A 20909-nucleotide genomic window follows, 5' to 3' on the forward strand; every position below is an offset into this window, starting at 1 on the left:
TCACTGTAGAGATAAGAGTACCCGGAGTATCGAGAAAGATCTCTAGGACCTGGCCACTGCCCATAGAATGGAGTTGGAGGTCAAAGACAAGCTAATTGTGTTGGTATCAAGGCGAGTGTCAAACAGAAGAGAAAAACAAAAGGCAGTCTCCCTTGGAAAAATGAACAAATGACTGGCTCTCTGAGTGTTCAGCGAAAAGAATTCCTGTGAACATAGTGGTCATAAGCTAATTATAAACAATTGCTGCGACTTAGCGTGGCTCCAGCTGTTACTTAAGCCCGCTCAGGAGGTGCTATGCCAAGCCTTAAGAAAGGCCACAATTAAAAGCTAGAAGGTGGCTGGAAGGCTTGAAAGGTAGCAGGAATGCTGAGTAAATCGTGGCACTTGTTCTCATGTAAAGTATTATAGCCACTTTCAAAAGCATGAGGACCCTCACTGAGCTTAGTTTAAAAGTAAATAACTCATTCCCTTAAAAAAAAATCTTCCTCTGGGCCTTTGTCAACAGTACAGGTGGCAAAGTAGAAAGAAGAAAGGCTGTCCCAAATGAGTTTCTTTTCAGAATTCTCTAAATATGGTGGTGAGAAGGAAGGGGGAGAAATACCAATCTTATTTCAGTTTTAACTTAAAATATTTCTATGTACATCATCTAGGCTTGAGATACTTTTTGTGCATAATATGCTGAATGCATCTAACTCCTTCTAATTGTGTTCCTTAATCCTCCCACCCCAGGGTGGAAAATGTGATGTATTTTCTTTCCCCTTGGGCAACTGTTAAGGACCCACTGCTGTGCTGGGGTTGTGACTCACCTACTTGAGAGGGCTCTAGGTAGTGGGAGCATCTCTAGAGACAGGCACCAGCATGATCATTCCTAAGAAATGCATTGAACAGGTGAGCAATGTCCTGGAGAAGACGAAGGAGCAGGAAGCGCCGTAGACTGTGGGAATTAGGGACTCTTAGGATAAAACTCATTAAGAGAGACTTCTTTTTTGCATTCATCAAACATTTCCTTTCCTCTGCATCTACTGTGTTAGTCTCTTAGGAAAGTAGTTTTGCCTCTGTATCTTTCCTTTTGGAGAACTCTGCCTAAAATCTATAAGAGCAATTTTAGAGCGACTGATAGAATCTCTAAGCATAATGCTGCTCGGAGCTGTAACTGTCTAGATAGAAAGGTGATTTCTCTTGTTGTTTTAAATAATTAATTGAACTATTTTCAGACTAATGGATTCCTTACTTGCCTTAACTTTAATGAGAATCTCACTTTCTATCTGTTGGCCTTATTTTACATTCATCAGGTACTTTCCTTTCTTTGAGATGAGTGATGTTGCAGCCACCCCATGGTCTTTCTTTTAGCTGCTTAAGGTCCTCATTATTTTAAGTGATGACCATGATGAGTTTTCATCCCTAAGAGGAGGAAGTTTCTATAGATCTTTTTGTGTTTGCCTTGCAGCCTGGAGAACAGCTCCCTCCAGAGATGACCGTGACGAGACCTTCTGTTAAAGAGTCCTCCAGAGAAGGCGCCACTTCATTCCACACCCGTCAGAAGTCTGAGGTCTGAGCTCTAGAGATGCTACATCTTAGAGTGTTTTATAAGGGCCATTCGCTCAGCAGCACTGCAGCCTAGCTTTGAAACTTTATCTGTACCCAATTTCCCATAAATTAGTTGAACTGACTTAGAAAGTAAGTCGTTTTCTCCATGCCATAGGCCCGAGTTTTCCTTTAAAATGATCAGAAAAAAAATATTAGACACTGGTTAGACTGTACCAAGCAGCACCATCATCAAGCCACGGTTTAACTTTTATCACCTTGTTTCCGGCCTCAGGGTGGAGTGTACCATGACCCCCACTCTGATGATGGCACGGCTCCCAAAGAAAATCGGCACCTGTACAATGATCCTGTCCCAAGGAGAGTTGGTAGCTTCTATAGAGGTAAGCCACCCCCCCACACACACCATATTTACTAGAATCTTCCTCTATTTTCTGCTGAATACACCTCTTTCCTTGTCCACCACTGTGTTTTCATTGCCCCGTCGGACTTCAGACCAACAGCATTCTTGTTTTGTTTTGTTTGTTTGTCTGTTTATTTATTTCTCTGTGTCAGTCCTGGCTGTCCTGGAACTCACTCCTTGGGAACTCACTTCCAGGCTGGCCTTAAACTCACAGAGATCCACCCACCTCTGCCTCCCAAGTGCTGTGGTTTAAAGGTATGAGGCACAACCACCCAGCCAGACCAACAGCAGTCTTGCCTGTGTCGCCACCATCTACCCAGTTCTCTTTGTTACTGGTCTCACCATCTTCATCTAGTCCCCTGTCTCGTCTGTCTGAGCCCCTGACTACTGTCTGTCTCCATGCAGCCATCCAGACAGTTCTCAGAATGATCCTTCTGAAAGTAGATATTGACCATACCAACTCATTCATGTGACATTTACCCATGTCACTTTGTGCCCAGCACAATTTGGCCGCCCATCTGCATAGTGTGGCTACATGTAGATGATAGTGTTGAACACAGCTCAGCACTAAAACTATAAACTTACACAAAACATGAGGATTTTTAAAATTACATGTATTTATTTTGGGACTGGTGGCACTTATGCCATAGTATAACTGTAGAAGTCAGAGGTCAGAGGACAATTTGTAGAACTCAGTTTTTTTTTTCCACCATGTAGGTCCTGGGATCAATCTCAGGCTACTACTTTGTAGACCTGGATTAGCCTAGAACTATATATGTAGACCAGACTGGCTTCACACTCAAAGAGGTGCGCTTGTCTCTGCCTCCTGAATGTTACATGTAAGGGTGTATGCCAACATATACCCAGTTTGAGATCTTTAAAGATAATTTGATTGTACATTTCTAGAGTATAAATTTTATAGACGACAATGTGATGTTCTAATACCAGAAATTTTAACATGCCTAGAACATGTTAGTAGATAAAACAGAGAAAAATATCTGCCTTCATTCTCACTGTTATAAAAGAAATCACCAGTAAGTGTAATAATTCTATAGAGCAGTCAGATAATGGCAGTACGGGAGAAAGAAATAGATCAGACATCCATTGCCCTCACTACCCCAAAACTGTGTCCCAATACTTTAGCTTCTATTGATAGCAAGGTAAACTCTGAATTCCTTGAGATGACATTCCGGGTGGTTTATGGTCACATCCTTGTTGTCCCCTCTGGCTGCCACCCATGTACCTCCACACACAAGTTCCCATTCGTACCTGAATTTCTCATGCCCTGAAACACACTACTGTCTTACTGGAACCAGTTGTTCTTTCTAGTTTTCTTCTGATCCCTTCCACTGTGGCAGTCTTCCCTGTCCCTACTCCAGAAGTATTTCTTCTCTGTTAGTCATGGTTCCTTGTCTATATCTGCAATCCAATGCAAACCACATTGTACTTGTTTTCTGTGTTTGTCTGCAAGGTTCTGAACCTCTCAAATATTCTGGGTTCTCAGGATGGAGATCAGTGATGGAATGCTTGCCTAGTGTGTGTGTGAAGCCCTGGGTTTGGTCCCCAGATGGAGGGGAGGAGGAAAGGAAAGCTGGAGGCATGGATTGCCTCACACAGCTTCATAAATATTTATCAATTGATTTAAAGAACAAAATTCAAGAATATTTACATAGCTTTAAAACTATACTTTGTTGTTGAACAGATGGCTGAGACAGATGTTTTCGAGGTGCTGGGAATTTAGGAGACAGTTAATAGAAAAAGGCAACCCCTTTGGGGTGTAACTGTGTGATGATAATGTACCAAATATTTGAGAATCCCGGTGCCTTGGTGGAGGGAGGAATGGACAGGAGGCTCAGCCGTTCAAAGCCTGCAAGACTCACCACAGCCTTGAATTTTAAGTCCACATTCCCTGACTTCCTGCTCCTTCTGTTGTTTTATATAAACAGCTGGAGAAGTTCAGAAATTAGAGTCAGGGGACACAGACAGTTGTTTGGTTGTTAAAATTAGGAATCTGAGCTGAATGAATACACAGAAGTGTTACTCAGGAAGATATGTATATTGAATGATTAGGCTACTATGGTCCCTCCCATCTCTACCTTTGGAAAAGCACAAGGCATCAAATATGCTTCTTAATGACTGCCCGATTCCATGACGATTTTATAATCTTATAAGGCTAAACTTTTAATTCAGATTAAAGTTAATTAAATATTTTTGTCTTGTACATGAGTAAGAATATCTTCAGTGTAAATTTTTTCTTATAAAGTGTCCCATACTTTGTTGTTTCTACAGATGATTAGAGAAAATAGCCTTCTTTGTGGGGGAGGGTCTAACAATGTAGACCAGGTTGGCCTCCAGCTGACTTCTCTCTCTGTTTCAAGTGCTGGAATTATAGGTGTGTGCTATCATGCCCAGTAGAGGAAATACTTTAAAATAAAATGGAAATAGAGTTTTAAATCAATGAATTAGTCTTTGACTTCTGAAAAATACTATTTTGATTACAAAGGGATTGAATTGGTTAACATGGGGAAAATACCTCCTCCTTTATTTCTCTTGTAATCTACTTGGAGATTTAGCAAATAGAACATTTTAATTTGTAGAAGTTCAGAAATAGAAGGGAAAGTTTCAACTAAATGAAACACCTGGAAACATCTGTTATTTCAATGATACTGGGAAGTCCTAGAGAAAAATAGTAGTTTAAAAAATGACAGATATTTCCAGATCTATCTAGACAGATGTTTCTAGAATAGATTCATTCTTTCTTATCCAGAGGCAAATGAAATGGTGTCACTTTTTGTTGTTTTAATTTTAATTTTTGATATTATAATTACATTTCTCCCTTCTCTTTCCTCCTTCCAATCCCTCCCATATGCTCCACCTTGTTCTCATTCAAATTTATGATCTTTTTTCCACTAATTTTATTGTATGCATATATGTATGTATATATACACATATATTCATAAATAAAACCTGCTCAGTCTGTATAATGTTACTTGTATGTATGTTTTCATACAACTGACCTTTTGGCACCTCTCTTGTTCCTAGCTTTTCTCAGTTGCCTATAGTTCTTTGTGTAAGGTTGAGGCCTCCTGGGCTTTTTCTTGTCCACTTTGTTATGTCCTTTGATGTTGTCATTGCTCAACCTATGTTTGGGCACACTGGTGAGACTTTAGGGGTATAGCTTCATATGTTCCTACGAACCACAATATCACAGCAAATTTCCTAATTCTCTGCCTTTTAAAATCTCACTCTCTCTTCCACAATATTTCCAAAGCATCGGGTTCAGGAGTATATTATAGATATAGCCATTAAGACCACACTTCACAACTCTGTATTTTGATTTTTGGTTGTGGTTTTCTTAGTGGTCTCCAGCTATTGCAAAAAGAAGTTTCTTTGATGAGGGGTAAAAACTGCACTGATCTGTGGGTATAAAAACAAATGTTTATAGATTGTTGTTAGGGGTTGTAATGATTTAGTAAATAACCTCCAATAACCATGACTTCACCAGCACTGAGTAGTTAGCTAGAAATTTTAGTGCCAGGTATGGTTTCCCTCTTGTTGAACCATTCTTCAGTGTAATTAGAGAGCTGGTGGTTACTGGCAATGTATCCATACCACTATGCATCCTTGGGGTTACTGTGCCATGCTGGTTGTTGATGTAGTTCATAGGCATTATAGCTGGGTAACTGTTGCAGGATTTTATTACTGTGAAAAGATACCATGACCACAGCAACTCTCATAAAGGAAAACATTTAATTGGAACTTGTTTACAGTTCAGAGGTTTAGTCCGTTGTCATCATGGTAGGAAACATGGTAGCATTCAGGCAGACATGGTGCTGGAGAAGTAGCCGAGAGTTCTACATTCAGATCTGTAGGCAGCAGGAAGAGAGAAAAATGGGCCTGGTTTGAGCATCTAAAACCTTCAAAGTCCATTACCCAGTGACATACTTCCTCCAACAAAGCCATACCTAACTCCAAGGCCTCACCTTCTAATAGTGCCACTTCCTGGAGACCAAGCATTCAAATCTACAAGCCATTCTTATTCAAACCACTACAATAGGGCCATTAGTGTTTCCCGCCTTTGGAAACTTGGATGACACCTTCTGGTACCATGAAAGCTAGTCATCAGGGAGGGGGCATTTAGGTCAGCTCCAGCTCACAGATCTCTGTGCTCGCTCTGGTCAGCAACCAGGAAATTAAAATAGAATCATTGTCAAGATAGGGGATTAGAGAGCAGTAGAGAAGGGAATAGCAGGGTACAAGTGATCTTGATCAGGGAAATGTAAAAGGGGGCCTCTTTAAGGAGGGAGACTTGAAATAAATACAGAAGAAGGTGAGTAAAATAATAGTTATAATGTCTGAAAAAGCAAGAAGGAATCATACTATTTACCTAAAAAACTATAATACATGTATGTAATTCGCCATATAAATACACATATATATTGTTGTTGTTTTGAGACAACATCCCATATTGTAACCCAGTCAGGATGACCTAGAACTCAGTGTAACCTAGTCTGGCCTTGAACTCATGTCAGTCCTCCTGCCTCAGCCTCGAGTACTGTAATTACATACAGCACTCCTTACTTGGTGTCACTGGTCTTGATATACACTGTGCATATATTAATTTTGTGGTGAAATTTACAGAACAGCCAACTTTAGAAATTGACAAAAACATGGTTACTGCTCTCCCCAAAGCAAAACTACTCAATGTATTATAGTTTATATTTCTGTTCATTTTTACATGAGAATGTATAGAAAATTAGTAGTTTTATGCAAATGGCCAATTTTCCTTATAATTAAAGATCTAAGCAGCACACTATTGCATTGTCATGGCTTAAACTGTAATTTGTGTGTCTCAGTACAAATATTGTTAAGGATGATATTGGGTTAAGAATAGATTTTGCAGGCTGGGTGGTGGTGGCACATGCATTTCTTTAATCCCAGCACTAGGGAGGCAGAGACAGGTGGATCTCAGTGAGTTTGAGGCCAGTCTGGTCTACAAAGAGGGTTCCAAGGCTAGACAAACAAACTCTATCTCAAAAAATAGAAAAAGAATAGATTTTGCATAGTTGGAACTGTTATAAGAAAGATTCAACTTCAAAGAATGTCAAAAACCATGGAGTGGGGGTGGGGTGGCTACAATAATCATACTTTAAAGGATGTCCCATTTTCTAAAAAATGTCCTCAAATTCTCTGCAGTGCATCAGCTGACAGCCCAGGTTTCTGTTTGGAAATCTTTGTAACTGAACCCTGCAGGTTACCATGTAAGGAGTTGAGGAGGGAAACGTGTCTGGACCACTGCCACCCTCAGGAAATAAGTTCTGGAAAGGCAGTTGAGGACTTTGATTTTGTTTGTGTGAAAGAAAATGCAGTGGAATAGCATTAGAAGCACTGCGAGCAGAAAAGCACTTCAGTAACTCTTTCTTCTTCCTTCAGTGCCATCTCCACGACCAGACAATTCTTTCCATGAAAATAATGTGTCCACCCGAGTTTCTTCTTTGCCATCTGACAGCAGTTCTGGTACCAATCATTCAAAAAGACAACCAGGATTTGATCCATGGTGAGTGTTTTGGTTTGTTCTTACTCTTCTTTTTACTAATTGTAGATTTGGGAATTCAAAGACATGCAGGATAAACTTTTTAATGTTCTTCTTCCCACGAGGCCTTTCTTTCTTAAGAATAAGGAAAACACGATCTGTTGGGAGGGTTGTATTTTTTTTTCAAGTTCACAATTTCTATTAAATAGCATGTAAAAGGAAAGCTCTAGTTGTCAGATAGGTCTGTGATCATACTCATTCTTTTACTGACAGTGAACTTGGTACTGTCACTTTGCCTAGTTAGCTCTCAGTTGTCATAGTTGCCCTTTCTGAGGTAGGGGCTGTTCCCACTGCATACACACTGAAGCTTGAATGTTACAGAACTTACCTGGTGCTAAACAGCTGTAACCTGGATCAGGGACATCGGACACTATCACTTCCTGCATAGAATTATGATGATAATTAAGTGATATAAAAATTTAAGTGTATAAAAAAGGCACCTAAAACAGTGCCTGACACTGTAAGGGATCGTTATGTTAGTAGCTATGGTTATTAGACTTAATGTCATTTAATCTTTCCATGGTTTGTTGGCTGTTTGACTTCTAACTTTGCTCATAAACGTCCATGCCTCTTTGTGAGTGGGTTTTACTCCCTAGTGTGTAGAAAACATAAACAAACAGGTATAGCTTTTGTTAGTTTTCAGTGTTGACCATTTTCAGGTGTGACTTGGACAAGCCATGAGAATGGTATCTAAAGTGTCAGAATGCAGATGAACAGAGGGAGCTGGTTTTCCATGGTTGTTGCATAATGAAGTGAAGTGGTAACAATCTAAAATGGTATCAGTTAGAGACTAGATAGTCCTTTAAAAATTAGTCTAGTCAGATAAAAATTAAATGAAAGTATGGACTGACCGCATGGTGGTGTTGGCCTTCTCAGCCTGGGAAGATTGACAGTTTAAAGCTAGCCTGAGCTATGTAGTGAGATTCTATCTCAATGCCCTCCCTCTCCAAAAAAAAAAGTAATCCAAAAGTAGGATAGGCCTTGTTAGCAATGCGGTGTTTTTTGGTTCTGTGTGTGTGTTTTAGGGGTTTAATTTGGTTTGGTTGTGGGGACTCAAATGCAGGGCCTAGTGTATGATAACCATGTCTAAATAGAACTTTAGCTGTGATTGTGTGTGTGCATATATGTTGCACGAGGAGGGGTCCCTTTGTTTGTCCTGGCTGCCCAACTAGCTTTCACCTGAAATAAATACTTAGAAACTGTATTCACTGAAACACTGCCTGACCCATTAGCTCTAACTTCTTATTGGCTAACTCTTACATATTAGTTTAACCCATCTCCATTAATGGGTATCACCACGTGACTGTGGCTTACCAGCAAGATTCTAACCAGCGTCCATCTCAGGCAGGAGAACCATTACGTCTGCCACTCTGCCCTTCTCAATATTCAGTTCTGTCTACTCCGCTTACCTAAGTCCTGTCCTATCAACTAGGCCAAGGCAGTCTTTTTATTCAACCAATGAAAGCAACACATAAACAGAAGGACTTCCTACACCACACACACATATATGTGTGTGTATACATATATGTATAGATATATATGTATGTATGTATATATATACATGAAATTGTTTTTGAAAATAATCAGAAGTACATTTTGGATGCTCATCTTTAGCTAAGATGTCATCAAGTCATCCTTACTCTAATATTACTATTCTATAGTTCAAGAAAGTTCCAGAACTCCCAGCTATGAAGTGGCTCTCTACTCCTCCTGATAATGTTTCTATGGCTCGTTTCCTTCACACATCACATCTACCATGATCAAATCTTTAATTAACCTTGACTCATCTTAATTGTTTTCTTAACCAACATCTCTTTGGTTTGCCATATTCTTTATATCTTAGAGAACTATGCAGTTGATAACACAAATATGAAAGTCTTATTAGAGAAACATGGTAAAATTCTGTTCTTAAATTATCACATATCCTCAGGCCAGTCTGTTTCCATGATAGTACCACTTTAAATTTCTTCTGGGAAGAGAATATTTGTACAGTGTACATATGGTCTGCAATAGAAAGATCAAGGTACTATGTCATACTTAAAAGCAATAAATAGATATTGTAGCTTAACACCCAGAGCTGTTATTCTGGTCATCTCGGTTGTCTTGAACCCACTTAAGAAATGGGAGATAAGCCAAAATATCTCAGAACAAGAAAAATAGACTTAACACAGCCAGATACATCATCTTTACTAATAGGATGCCACTTCAGTCCTCACTTGGAAGCTATTTATTCCTCTCTCTGCCCAGTTTTAACCGTTAGTGCCGAGGTCGTTAGGATGAGATGTGGTTCTAGCTAATAACACAGTGTGCAGAAGGGAGAGGGATCACAAGCAATAGCTACGGGGCAAAAGTGGGTGTGTTCTATCATTTCACAGACCTGCAGAATCCTGTACATCTTAGGTATCCATTTAGAGTACATGTGTATAAATTGAATATCATTTACTTTGCTATAAATAAATAATAAAATAAAAGACAAAGTATATGAACAGGTTAGAAAAGCTGCCATCACAATTGGGCTAAAAATTGATACTTTAACTAAGTTCATTCAAAATCCAACTAGTGAAGAACTGTGAAACTCACTTGAATAATGGCAGGCTTTGTTTTTACAGGGTTATGGCTATCTCGTGTCCTTTATAGCTTGTCAGTCTGTCTTACAATTTTTTCTCATAGACTCTTTCACTGACTTTAGTGTGTCACACAAGAGCAATGCCTCCCCACTTCCACTCACTCTCCATGCTGCTCCAGAGGGATTATACTAAAGTCCGAAGACCCTACCGTCTCATCCCCTCCACTCTGCAGTTTGAGTGGGAGGTCAGCCCCTTGATTGATTTCTGTCTCTATTACCTAGTACAGTGCTCAGTAAATGGTGATAACGTTAAGTCAGTTTTGGTTTCAGTTCCTTCATTCCTTGATTACAATGATTCTTTGAACAGCTCTCATTCAACTTGCCTCCCTTAATGGGAATAGTTCTTGGGCTCTATGACATAGGAGTCACAGTTTTGTGTAAGCCCCTGCCTGGTCATCCTTTGGTGTGTGTCCTTCCTCAACCCCATAGCCATACTATTTTGATCAGAGCTGCTACCCAAGGGATGAGCTCAGTCACTGAATCTATAATTCTTCTCAAAGCTTCCTTCTCTGAAATTCATGTGACCCCCCCCCCCAAAGCTGCCCACTGTACTGGGTGAAATTATAGAGGCAACAAATCCAGATAGGGAAATAGTTACCATACTCTTGACTAGTTGACTCAGTGCTGCTTGTCCAAGGCTCCTTCCTTTGTGCACCACACAGCTTCCCAAGTGCCTGTTTTCCATAGCTGCTCTCTCATCCTTGCTCTTCCTCTCTCAGGCTTTTCTCTTTGCGTTTTCTGTGTATGTTTCTGTGTAGTTCTGCATTGTTCTTTCTTTGTGTCTCCCCTTTAGACTCAGTTTCTTCTGTCTGTTGTGATGCAAACATACTCAGGCTCCAATCCTAGTCTTTTTTGTTTTTTTTTTTGGGGGGGGGGGGGGGGTTTGGGACAGGTTTCTCTGTAGCTGTGGAGCCTGTCCTGGAACTAGTTCTTGTAGACCATGCTGCGTGCTGCTGGCCTCGAACTCACAGAGATTTGCCTCTACCTCCCGAGTGCTGGGATTAAAGGCGTGTGCCACCACTGCCTGGCTCAATCCTAGCTTTTGTCTTGGGTAATTTATTTCTCTTTTTCTTTTGACCCCCTAGGAGCTTTCCCTGCCTAGATTTTAGCCCCACCACCTGCTCTGCTTCTGCTTGAAAATGATTAGCTCATCATTCCTCCCGCCCCACCCAGACCGTAGTTTATCCAGTGCCTTTAAGACCCTGGGGAAGGTCTTTGATCCATCTTCTGTTTCCCAGAACCAACTCTCAGTGCCAAAGTGCAAATTCTGAACTGTTTTCCTGCCCCCTTCCTCTTCTTACCCTCACCTTCTCCAGCCTCTCACTTGCATATTATTCTCTGCTTCCTCCTGGCTAGACTTTTGTCTCCCCAGGCAGAATTCTGCTTCCTCCTAAGAGTGGCATCTCCAGCCTTCTTTCCTGTTAGCACTAAAATTCTGCTCTAATGCCAGTTTGCCCTCCTGAGATTGCATTCATGAAGAGAGTATTTTCCCCAGCCATCCAGCAACTGCATCTATAGAACCTGTAACTTTCCACTATCCCATCCACATCCATGCAATCACATCTAAACCTTGTGCCTTTCAAAATGATAAATGCCCTGTTCTGCATTCCTAAAGTAGTTAGAGTCTTACTGGATTAAATCACAGAACTTGTGCTTCAGAACTTGGAACTTACTAAGTGATGCTTACAGTTACAAGTTCTAATGGATTTCAAGAACACCTGGGGTGCTGCTGGGTGCCTGGACTCCTGGTGTGTGCTATCATGTCTGGTTTTTGTGGTTCTGGGGTCAAACCCAGGGCTTTGTGCATGCTAGGTGCACATTCCACCAACTGGGCAGTGTCAGCACCAATTGAGCTATATTCCCAACCCTAAAATAGTCTGTGCTGTATAACACTTTGTTGATGACCTATAGTATGTATTTGTTCTCAGAAATTAAAAAGACTATCAATGATTTTATTCCATAGATAGAGCTTTGGAGGGACTTTTTTGAGAAGGGGGAATCTCGCTTTGTTACCCTCTGTTCTCAAGCGCATGTGCTAAAGTAATCCTCCCACCTTCGTCATAATTAGGAATACAAGTGTATATCATTAGGCCAAGCCTATTTTTGTCCCCCAGTGCTTGCAGTGGAACCCAGGGCCATGTGAATGTAGTGCACGTGCTCTTCCATGCACAGCTCCAGCCAAGATTGCTATTGTAATTTCTCCCTGCATTTTAAAATGTCCATTTAGGGATTGGAGGGATGGCTCAGGAGTTAAGAGCTCTCATTGTTCCTGTAAAGGACCCAGGTTTAGTTCAAATGGTGTCTCACAACCATCCTTAACCCCAGTTCCAAGGAACCTTATACCCTCTTCTCGCCTCCATGGGCTCCAGGCACAGAAATAACATGCATACATACACACCGAATAGACACTCAAGCCCATAAAATAAATAAGTCTTTAAAAATTAAATAATATTGAAAGTGCATGTGTATAACCTATATTGTAATGTAGTTGGACTTATCTGATGTAGAAAACTTGAAATCATTATATTTTTGCTTAATGTTGTAGTTTAAATATTCTTTCATGTCAGTGAATATTCTTTGAAGATGTGATTTATTTTTAATAGCTTCATTGTGTTTTCCACCATGCAACCAGTAATGGTTAATTTATAAGTTTTCTGGCTTACATATTTTAATAAAATAAGCTGGATGCTGCCTTGCTCATATTTTCTTAGATATTATAATCACTTCATCACTGTTAGGTGTTCTGAAACCATGAATATAAATTAACTGTCACTTTTAACAATTCTGCCACTCTTTTAGGGAAATATGTAAATATGTGAGCTTTTTAAAAAAGAATAATACCAGTTGAGTTGCTTTTTAAAGAGCATAAGCCAAAAACCAGGATGTTCTCTGCCATACACCCACCCCCAAGCCACTGCCCCTCTTTTTTCCTCCTTTTTCTTTTTTCTCCCCTTTTAGGATTTTTTTTTTGTAAAGTGGGTTTTTGTTTCAGGGTCAGTCTTGGCAGATAGCCTGACTGGCCTGCAGCTCACTCTCTCTGTGTCAGCCTCCTGAGTGCTGGGGTTACAGGCAATATGCCACTACACCTGCCTTCTTTCCTATTTTGAGTATCTCCTATTTTTATTAGAATACCTAGGTGTTATTTGTGGTATCAATCTTAACATCAGCATTTTCAAGTAGAAGGGCTCCCTTCCCCTCTGATATACTGTGTTAGAGCATTCATTGTGCCTACATTTTTTTCCTTAAGTACTTTTTTTTTATTTAGGTGTAATAGATTAAAGGTTTAATAAATAAATAGGAATTTTCCAGTTCAGGGCAAATTTTACTTCTGTTTATAATGTTTCTATAGCAGCATTGATTTTTTTATGTTTAGTAACTTGGCAAGCTAGTAATAATAAACTTGTTGAGCTTGTTTTTGAAAGGTAAATAGAAAATTGAAGGTATTGAAAATGTTTCTGTTCTTTCCCTTGGAGGGTTACAGAGAAGGCATCCTCTAAGCCATGCATTTTACAGACTCTCTAATTCAGAGACTTCCAGCAGCAGGAAAATGGTCCCACGGTGCAGTTCCAGATCATTTGTAATAGCGCTCAAATTGCTAGTGTGATCAAGCCTGTGCCAAAGAACAGCCATTCCCCATGCTGATTAGATTCGGTTCCTCCTGTGCATTTTAAAGGACCTTTACCTGTGGGCTCCATTTTTCATGGCTGATTGAATCTGGTATCACACATTTTCAGCCGTTATTATGTTTGTCACACATTGGCAAGAGAATGTGATTTAGAGATCTATATGATAAAAATGTCTTCTCATTTAGGAAAAGCCCCGAAAATATTAGTCATTCTGACCAACTCAAAGAAAAGGAGAAGCAAGGTTTTTTCAGGTCAATGAAAAAGAAAAAGAAGAAATCTCAAACAGTAAGTACATGACTATTTTCCATATATGACATCGATTTCTGTATTTTTCTGTGGAGACATTGTACCCTCTCCATGGAGCAATCAGACTTCATTTCTGAATTGACTATGTTATAGATACCTCTTTCGGAAGTCCTACACTACTGTCCTCTCCTAAAGCCTTTTCTAGATTCAGCAGAATCTCCAGGAGTAGAAAAAACTTAATTGGGATGAGAAAATGCTCCCCAAATTATGGAGACATGGGATTTGTTTTTCTCTGGGAGCATAAAGATTTGTAAAAACATAGGAAATGATTTTGGTTTACATTTAAATTGTGAAATTCACAAATAGCCATCATCCCTTATCCTTCCCTAGCTTCTGGGCTATCTGGTCATAGAGATGCAATTTCAGGACTTGCTTTAGTAAGAAAAGGTGTTTCGCTTCTGAGGGCCCTGGGAGACAGGCTGCACCTGAGATCCTGAGGAGCGTCTGAACAACGGGCCAGCTGTACTGACCTGTACTCATCAGTGTTTGGGAGCACATGGGTGAAATTTCTAAGCTGGCTAGTGACAAGAGAAAGTGGAGGAGGAAGAACAAGCCTCCAGAAGAACAGTTGGAGCGGTTCACTCAAAAGAAGCCTGCCTCTCTTCATTTTATGGTACCCTCACAACTGAGTGACATTGAGTTAGCCATGTTCAATGATTTGGATTTGGGTCTTAGCTTTACTTCACACAAGATTTACTCTCATTCTGTTAAAGAAGAAAATTGCCTAATCAGAATGGCCTGTTCACATAGGCTTCATTGACTTTTGCCTATGAGTAAACTAAATGCTTCTGAGTCCCATCATGAAAATTAGAAGTGATAGCTTAGTGATAACTACAGATGTCTTCTTTACTTAATAGTAGGAAAGTATGTAACTCATAGTAAGGATATTGTCTCAGAGATGTTTGAAAGATGTTAAAAGTGGCTTTTTTGTTTGAGACCTTTCTGAGCTGCCAAATGGGTTCTAGGACTCAAACCTAGGTCCTCTGGAAGAGCAGCCAAGTCCTCTTAAAAGCCGGGCCATCTGTCCATCCTAAATATTTTTAGGGGCCCTTAAAATCTAGACCTTTGTAAAGCTTTCTTTCACTTGCTTATTAAATGTCAGTATTTTATTCAAAATAAATGACTTCAAGCCAGGAGCAGGCTTGGGGCATGGTATTGCAAGCCTTTAATCCTATCACTCAGGAGGCATAAGCAGGCAGATCTCTTGAGAGTTTGTGACCAGCCTGGTCTACATAGTGAGGGTCAGGGTAGCCAGAGCTGCATAGTAAAACTGTGTCTCAAACCGCCACCATCAACAGCAACAAAAGATTCCATTATGAAAAAAATGTGAAAAAAGAAAAATCATTCTTAATCTTGCCCAAATCTACCATAAATAATATGAGGATTTTAGTATTTTCCTATAGTTTTTTAGCCTGTGCATACAATTTTAGAGGAAAGGGGTGTGTGTGTGTGTGTGTGTGTGTGTGTGTATTCATTCATATGTTTATGATTTGTCTTAAATAATAGTACCCATCCTAGTGCAATTTTGTATTCTGGCTTTTAACTCGTGTGTGTGTGTGTGTGTGTGTGTGTGTATGTGTGTGTGTGTGTGTTACCTCTTTGTTTTAATGGTTACATGGTATTTCTAAAATGTTCATGGGGGTGGAAAAGGGTACCTATATCTCTTACTGAAACTTGCCTAGATTGAAATGTCAAATTAAAATGTCACTCAACTACATTTGTTGCTGAAACTGGATTAAGAAATGAATAAATAGACTTGACTTTGCTTCAGGATGCTTAAAATGTTTTAAGTGCCAAAACTTTAAACTCTGTCCATTGTCTATAGAACGTATTATCTATCCTAAGTATCACCCTAAGACACTTCTTCCTGGCCACTGTTATAAATTTTGTGGGTTTTTTCAACTATATGCCTACAGTCCTGTGATGTGATTAAGTTGTAGAAAATAATGAGAGAAGAATTGAGGCCGTCTTGTATATAAATTTAGATTTTAATGCTTGTCTGCCTTAGACCAATATTAAACCTAAATCCCTTGCCTGACTGTGGCTAAGCATAGTACATACATCTTGCCTAACTTGATTATTCAATATTTGGTTCAAATTTTAAATGTTTAAATAGATAAGTTAGAATAATAGAAAAATTAGTATTCTCTTGCATCCTCTCCACTTAAACTTTTTATTAAATATTTGTACTAACTGCGGAATAGCTTTCCACAGATCATAATGCCTTAAATTTTCCAAACCAAAAGATTTTTCTATTTCTCCATTTTAATTAAGGGCTTTGGATTCTAGAGTCAGATTTTCAAAGAGCAGTACACACAGAGTGCCAGACCTCAGGAACCGAGGCCTGGCATTAAATTCTCTCTGCTTCCTTTGAATGAACATCCAAATGTAACTAAAGGGAACTTGTTTTTACTTTCTAAAGTTTAGTAAAAAGAAAAGTAAGTAGAGCAAACCAAAATATTTGAAGGCATTGAAACTTTTACATAAGATTCTAAGAAACTGAAATCTGATGCCTGACGAACATGGTATCCTATGTTCATTCTAAATTTAGATGTAACCTAAATCTAGTTTACTAGTATAGGCGCTGAGCCAGGCAAGTGGTGACCTGTCCAAAGTCACACAGTGAGTTGTAAGGACCAAAACTGGGTTCCCCTGTGAAAGGCTTCTGAGAGCTCCTTGCTGGCCTTCTTGACAGTCCAAGTTAACTCCTAGACAGGCTTTCTGTTATTAAAGCCGGAAAACTCAGATATTTACACAAATGCCTTCATACACACACCAATGAAAAGACAATCCTACTGCATCTCTATATATTTTTGTTCTCTGACCATTAAGGCAGCAAAAAGAGAGAAAAGAGGAGCCAAAAATAATTCTGTGTTGTAAAGGTGCCTCCTTTGACTCAAGCAAGTCTGGAAACTGCCTTGGGGAATCTGGCTTCGGTTGTATATCCAGGGAGTTACATAAACCGTCAGAGCATATGGTGAATTGGCCAACTTGGTAATTTGTATCTTCTTTAGTATCTCAACTTGAAATGATACTTCAATTTAAAGATTGAACTTTTAAAGGAATCTTGTGTGCGCGCATGATATGGGGGAGAAAGGTGCAAAGGACCCACAGTCAGAAGGCCCACAGGTCAGAAGACAATTTTATAGAGTTGGTTCTCTCCTTTGACCTTTTTGTGGGCTCTGGGAGTCAAACTCAGGTTGCGAAGTGCCCCACTAATCCTCCTTACCAGCCCTGAAGAGTAAACTGTTGTTACTTTTTTTGAAAACCAGAATTCAGAATTGTGCCAGATGTTTTAAATGAGGTATATATTTCTAACAGTGTAGAAATAGGGCTACTTAATTAACCTTAGTATCCCACACAGTGGTAATCCTCTTCCAAATGATATTTACTAGCTCAAGATAATTGACTAAGAAATTTAAAGTGACTTAAAATATATATTCTTTTGTAATAAGCAAGCCATATGGTAGAATCTTTTAGTTACTGAAGTCCTAACAATTAGGAAATGACTGAAGTTCATCAGTAGTTCATTACACACAATTCTTCATAATAATTTTTGATAATAAATACATTTTTAAGTAAACAGAATGTAAGCAGATGCCTAAAGGTCTCTAGGCATTCCTGGGCTATTGTTCATAATCATAGTATAGACTCTGAAATATTTTGTACTTGCCTAAACTTACGTTATTGTTTCCAGTTGAAAAGTAACAGATGATCTCTCTAGATGCCTAGCCTAGCTCAGACAGTCTTTCCATGGGCGTTACTATTTAATCATTTGAGGACTACCAAGGCCTAGTAGTTTCAATTAAAGCACCTATTTATTTTACTTATTTTTTTTCTTTTTGCAATTAGCTCATTTGTATCTTATATTACAGACAGACTCCACCAACGGGGAGAATCCAAGCATCAAGAAATCCCTCTTTCCTCTTTTTAATTCAAAGAATCATTTAAAGCATAGTTCTTCTTTGAAAAAGCTTCCTGTAGTCACTCCACCCATGGTACCCGTTTTTACGTATCGTAGCCCTGAAACTCCTCCAGTAAACTTGTTTTACTGATGACAACAGCATGTCTTCTTTTCATGGGGTCATATTCTCTTTGTGCTAGTTAAGTGCCTGAGCCAGTTCCATAAATTCACTGGGATATATGGATGTATATAATACATATATTTTATATATAATATATATTATATATTATATATATATATATATCTAGTCTGGGTTTTCTGCATCAGTTAAAGATGTTTAAGCATTAAGCCTACTAAACAAACTAGTAAGGCTGGTTTGGATGGACTGATTAGCCAACTGTTGGCAGACAGCATTCATGAAGTCCTTTAATTCCTGTACAGAATCTGATTAACATTTACAGTCAACAAATGTCTTTGCCCATGACTCACCACATGGACTTTGTTACCATTTGGTTGGTAGTTTGTCTCTTTGAAACCAAGTTTGAACTGACCAAATTGATTGAGCCATCAGGCTCCGGGAAAAAAGCAGCTTGTACTAGTTGATAGCTTGCTCTTTCCTTACCTGCCTCCAGCTTTTGCTGGTCACTAGGTGTAAAGCCATGGCTTTTGCTTGGCATTTGGCACAGCTCTCCTTCGTCCATCAAAGTCATTGAATAGAACAATTGCATTCATTTGAAATTTGTGGCATAAATTTCTAGCAGTTCCTAAGTGTGTAATGCCAGACCCAGATTTACTGGGCAGTTTGGGACTATGATTCAAACCATACCTCCCCACTTCTCTCTCCTTGAAAGCCCCCCTCGACTTCTTTGGCAACATCAAATACAGAGTTTGCATCATATTCCCAGCATGAAATTTTTTTATTGAACTGGTTCATAACCTAACTGTCATATGGGTTGAGGATACAACAGCAGTTCCGGGTCCAGTCCACTTTAACTGCTCTTTCTTCCAGCTCCTGAAACTAACAGCATGGGAATGCTTTAAGGGTTAAGGTTTTAACCAGGCTGCATGACATCTGCCAATTTTTCCTCATGCAGGGAAAATTATTAAGAAGGCAGCAGGATTTAACTAGCACCACTTGCATCATGAACATTTGGAGAGTTTTGGTTTACTTACTGGGTCCTTTTGGTTTTTTCGCCCTCTTTTGAATTTTGGTTTAGTTTAATTTACTTTTCAGTTTGGGCCACCTCTTGGGTGTGGTTGTATATCTTAATCAGGGTTATTGGGATGCTTGTTGAATCTTTCTCCATCTTTCCCTCTAGGTACCCAACACTGATGGTCCCGATCTTCTGACCCTGCAGAAAGCCATTCATTCTTCTAGCACTGCAAGCAGCAGACCAAAGGAGTGGCGGCCAGAGAAGCTCGCAGATCTACAGACCCCGGTGAGTCAGGCTCACCAATATTCAGGCTACAGTGTGTCCTGGGATGGAAGAGCAATGAAGAAAAATTTTGAGCCTCCCCAAAATAGACCCTAACGAGTAGCCTTAATGGTTTTTGGAAGTCAGGATGAATCCTGTCCGTGATTCTTTCCCTATTGGAACAGATCTAGCCCCCACTGTCTTTCATCTAGCATGGAAGGCGGTGGGGCAATGTGGAGAGTTAAAGAAGAAATAGTTCTTGCCCACAAATAGGCCACATCTCAGGAGATAAAGATTCATAAAGATCTTAGTAAAAAGTACGGGATGCCCCGAAATATTGAAGATAAACTGAGGTCGTGAGAGGATTAAGGTTACCTTAAAGATGCTAGCATGTAAATTGGGCCATGAAAACCAGGCCATAGAAGCTTTCTTAAAAGAACATTTTAACTTCTGAAATCCAAACTGGTTTTTATAAAGAGTCAAATACTTATATTAGGAATTACATATTATACAGTAACGTGGGCTTATAGTTCCTTGCCATAATGGAGAACTTGAATTTTTTTGGGGGGGGGGGCAGGTACCATCTGTTTTAAACAGTTACGCTAATTGGAAATGTTTCAGTATTGGATCTCTTCAATTCACTATAATAGACATAGTGACCAGGTCTAGCATGTTTAGTTAACCAAATTGTTTGGGATTTAGAAGCAATGGCTCTTTTTATAGGCTTTGTGTTTTATTCTTTTGTTCTTAAGAAAACATTTTATCAGTTAAATGCAATTTGGCCTGCATTTTGCTGTGTCACCCAAACAGTCCTGGAACTAACAAAACCTCCTGGCTTTATGTCTTACCTACAAGATTATAGAACTGACTTGTTTCACTATAATCTGTTACTTGGAGAGCTATAAACAAGAGTTCTCCAAAACTGCCATTCTCTTTGCCTGACCATATATATTCTGTACCTAGAGCATAATTTATTCTGGGAGGTAAGGGAGCATAGAGAATCAAATATCCTAATTTTTTTGATTATTCAAACTAGGAACACAAAGATCTGAGGGCGTGATGCTAAGGAGCCCTTTTCTGGTAACTTCACATCTCCAGCTGATTCTGAATTATTATGATTGCTTGCTAATTTTATAAAATTCACTAGGAAAGACTCGTTTCATCATTTTAATGAAAAAGAAAAAGTAGTCAGATTGGTGCCACCCAGTAGTCTCATCACTTGGGAGATGGAAACAGGAGTGTGAACAGTTTGAGAGTATCCTGTCTATGTACTGTAGTATGATGTTTTACTCTTTTGGCTTTTTAGAGGACCCACCACCCAGCTCCCAAATCAACCACACACAGAGGCTTATTCTACTTTATGAATGCCTGGCCTTAGCTTGCCTTGTTTCTTGCCAGCTTTTCTTTAACTTATATTATCCCGCCTAGCTTTGGCTTCAGAGCTTTGATCTTTCTCTGTTCCTGTCTACCTTTTCCTTCCCTCTTACTCCTTGT

The 20909-nt window shown here is 39.4% G+C and overlaps 1 protein-coding gene across 5 annotated transcripts in view; it reads left to right on the forward strand.

The window, feature by feature from the left end:
• Positions 1-20909, forward strand: part of Cdkl5 (cyclin dependent kinase like 5) — a 185376-nt gene that overhangs the window by 162690 nt on the left and 1777 nt on the right. For 4 of the 5 annotated variants that reach the window (XM_085684852.2, XM_085684849.2, XM_085684850.2 and 1 more), the window contains 6 exons: positions 1448-1549; positions 1820-1925; positions 7379-7502; positions 13976-14075; positions 17972-18094; positions 19320-19439. In XM_085684852.2, the coding sequence (XP_085540978.1) occupies positions 1448-1549; positions 1820-1925; positions 7379-7502; positions 13976-14075; positions 17972-18094; positions 19320-19439 (675 nt within the window). The remainder of the gene's footprint in view (positions 1-1447; positions 1550-1819; positions 1926-7378; positions 7503-13975; positions 14076-17971; positions 18095-19319; positions 19440-20909) is intronic. The other variant, XM_048440681.3, reaches the window with a different exon arrangement.

The sequence above is a fragment of the Myodes glareolus genome, chromosome X, assembly GCF_982192425.1.
Source record: "Myodes glareolus chromosome X, mMyoGla1.1, whole genome shotgun sequence".
Taxonomy (NCBI): Eukaryota; Metazoa; Chordata; class Mammalia; order Rodentia; family Cricetidae; genus Myodes; species Myodes glareolus.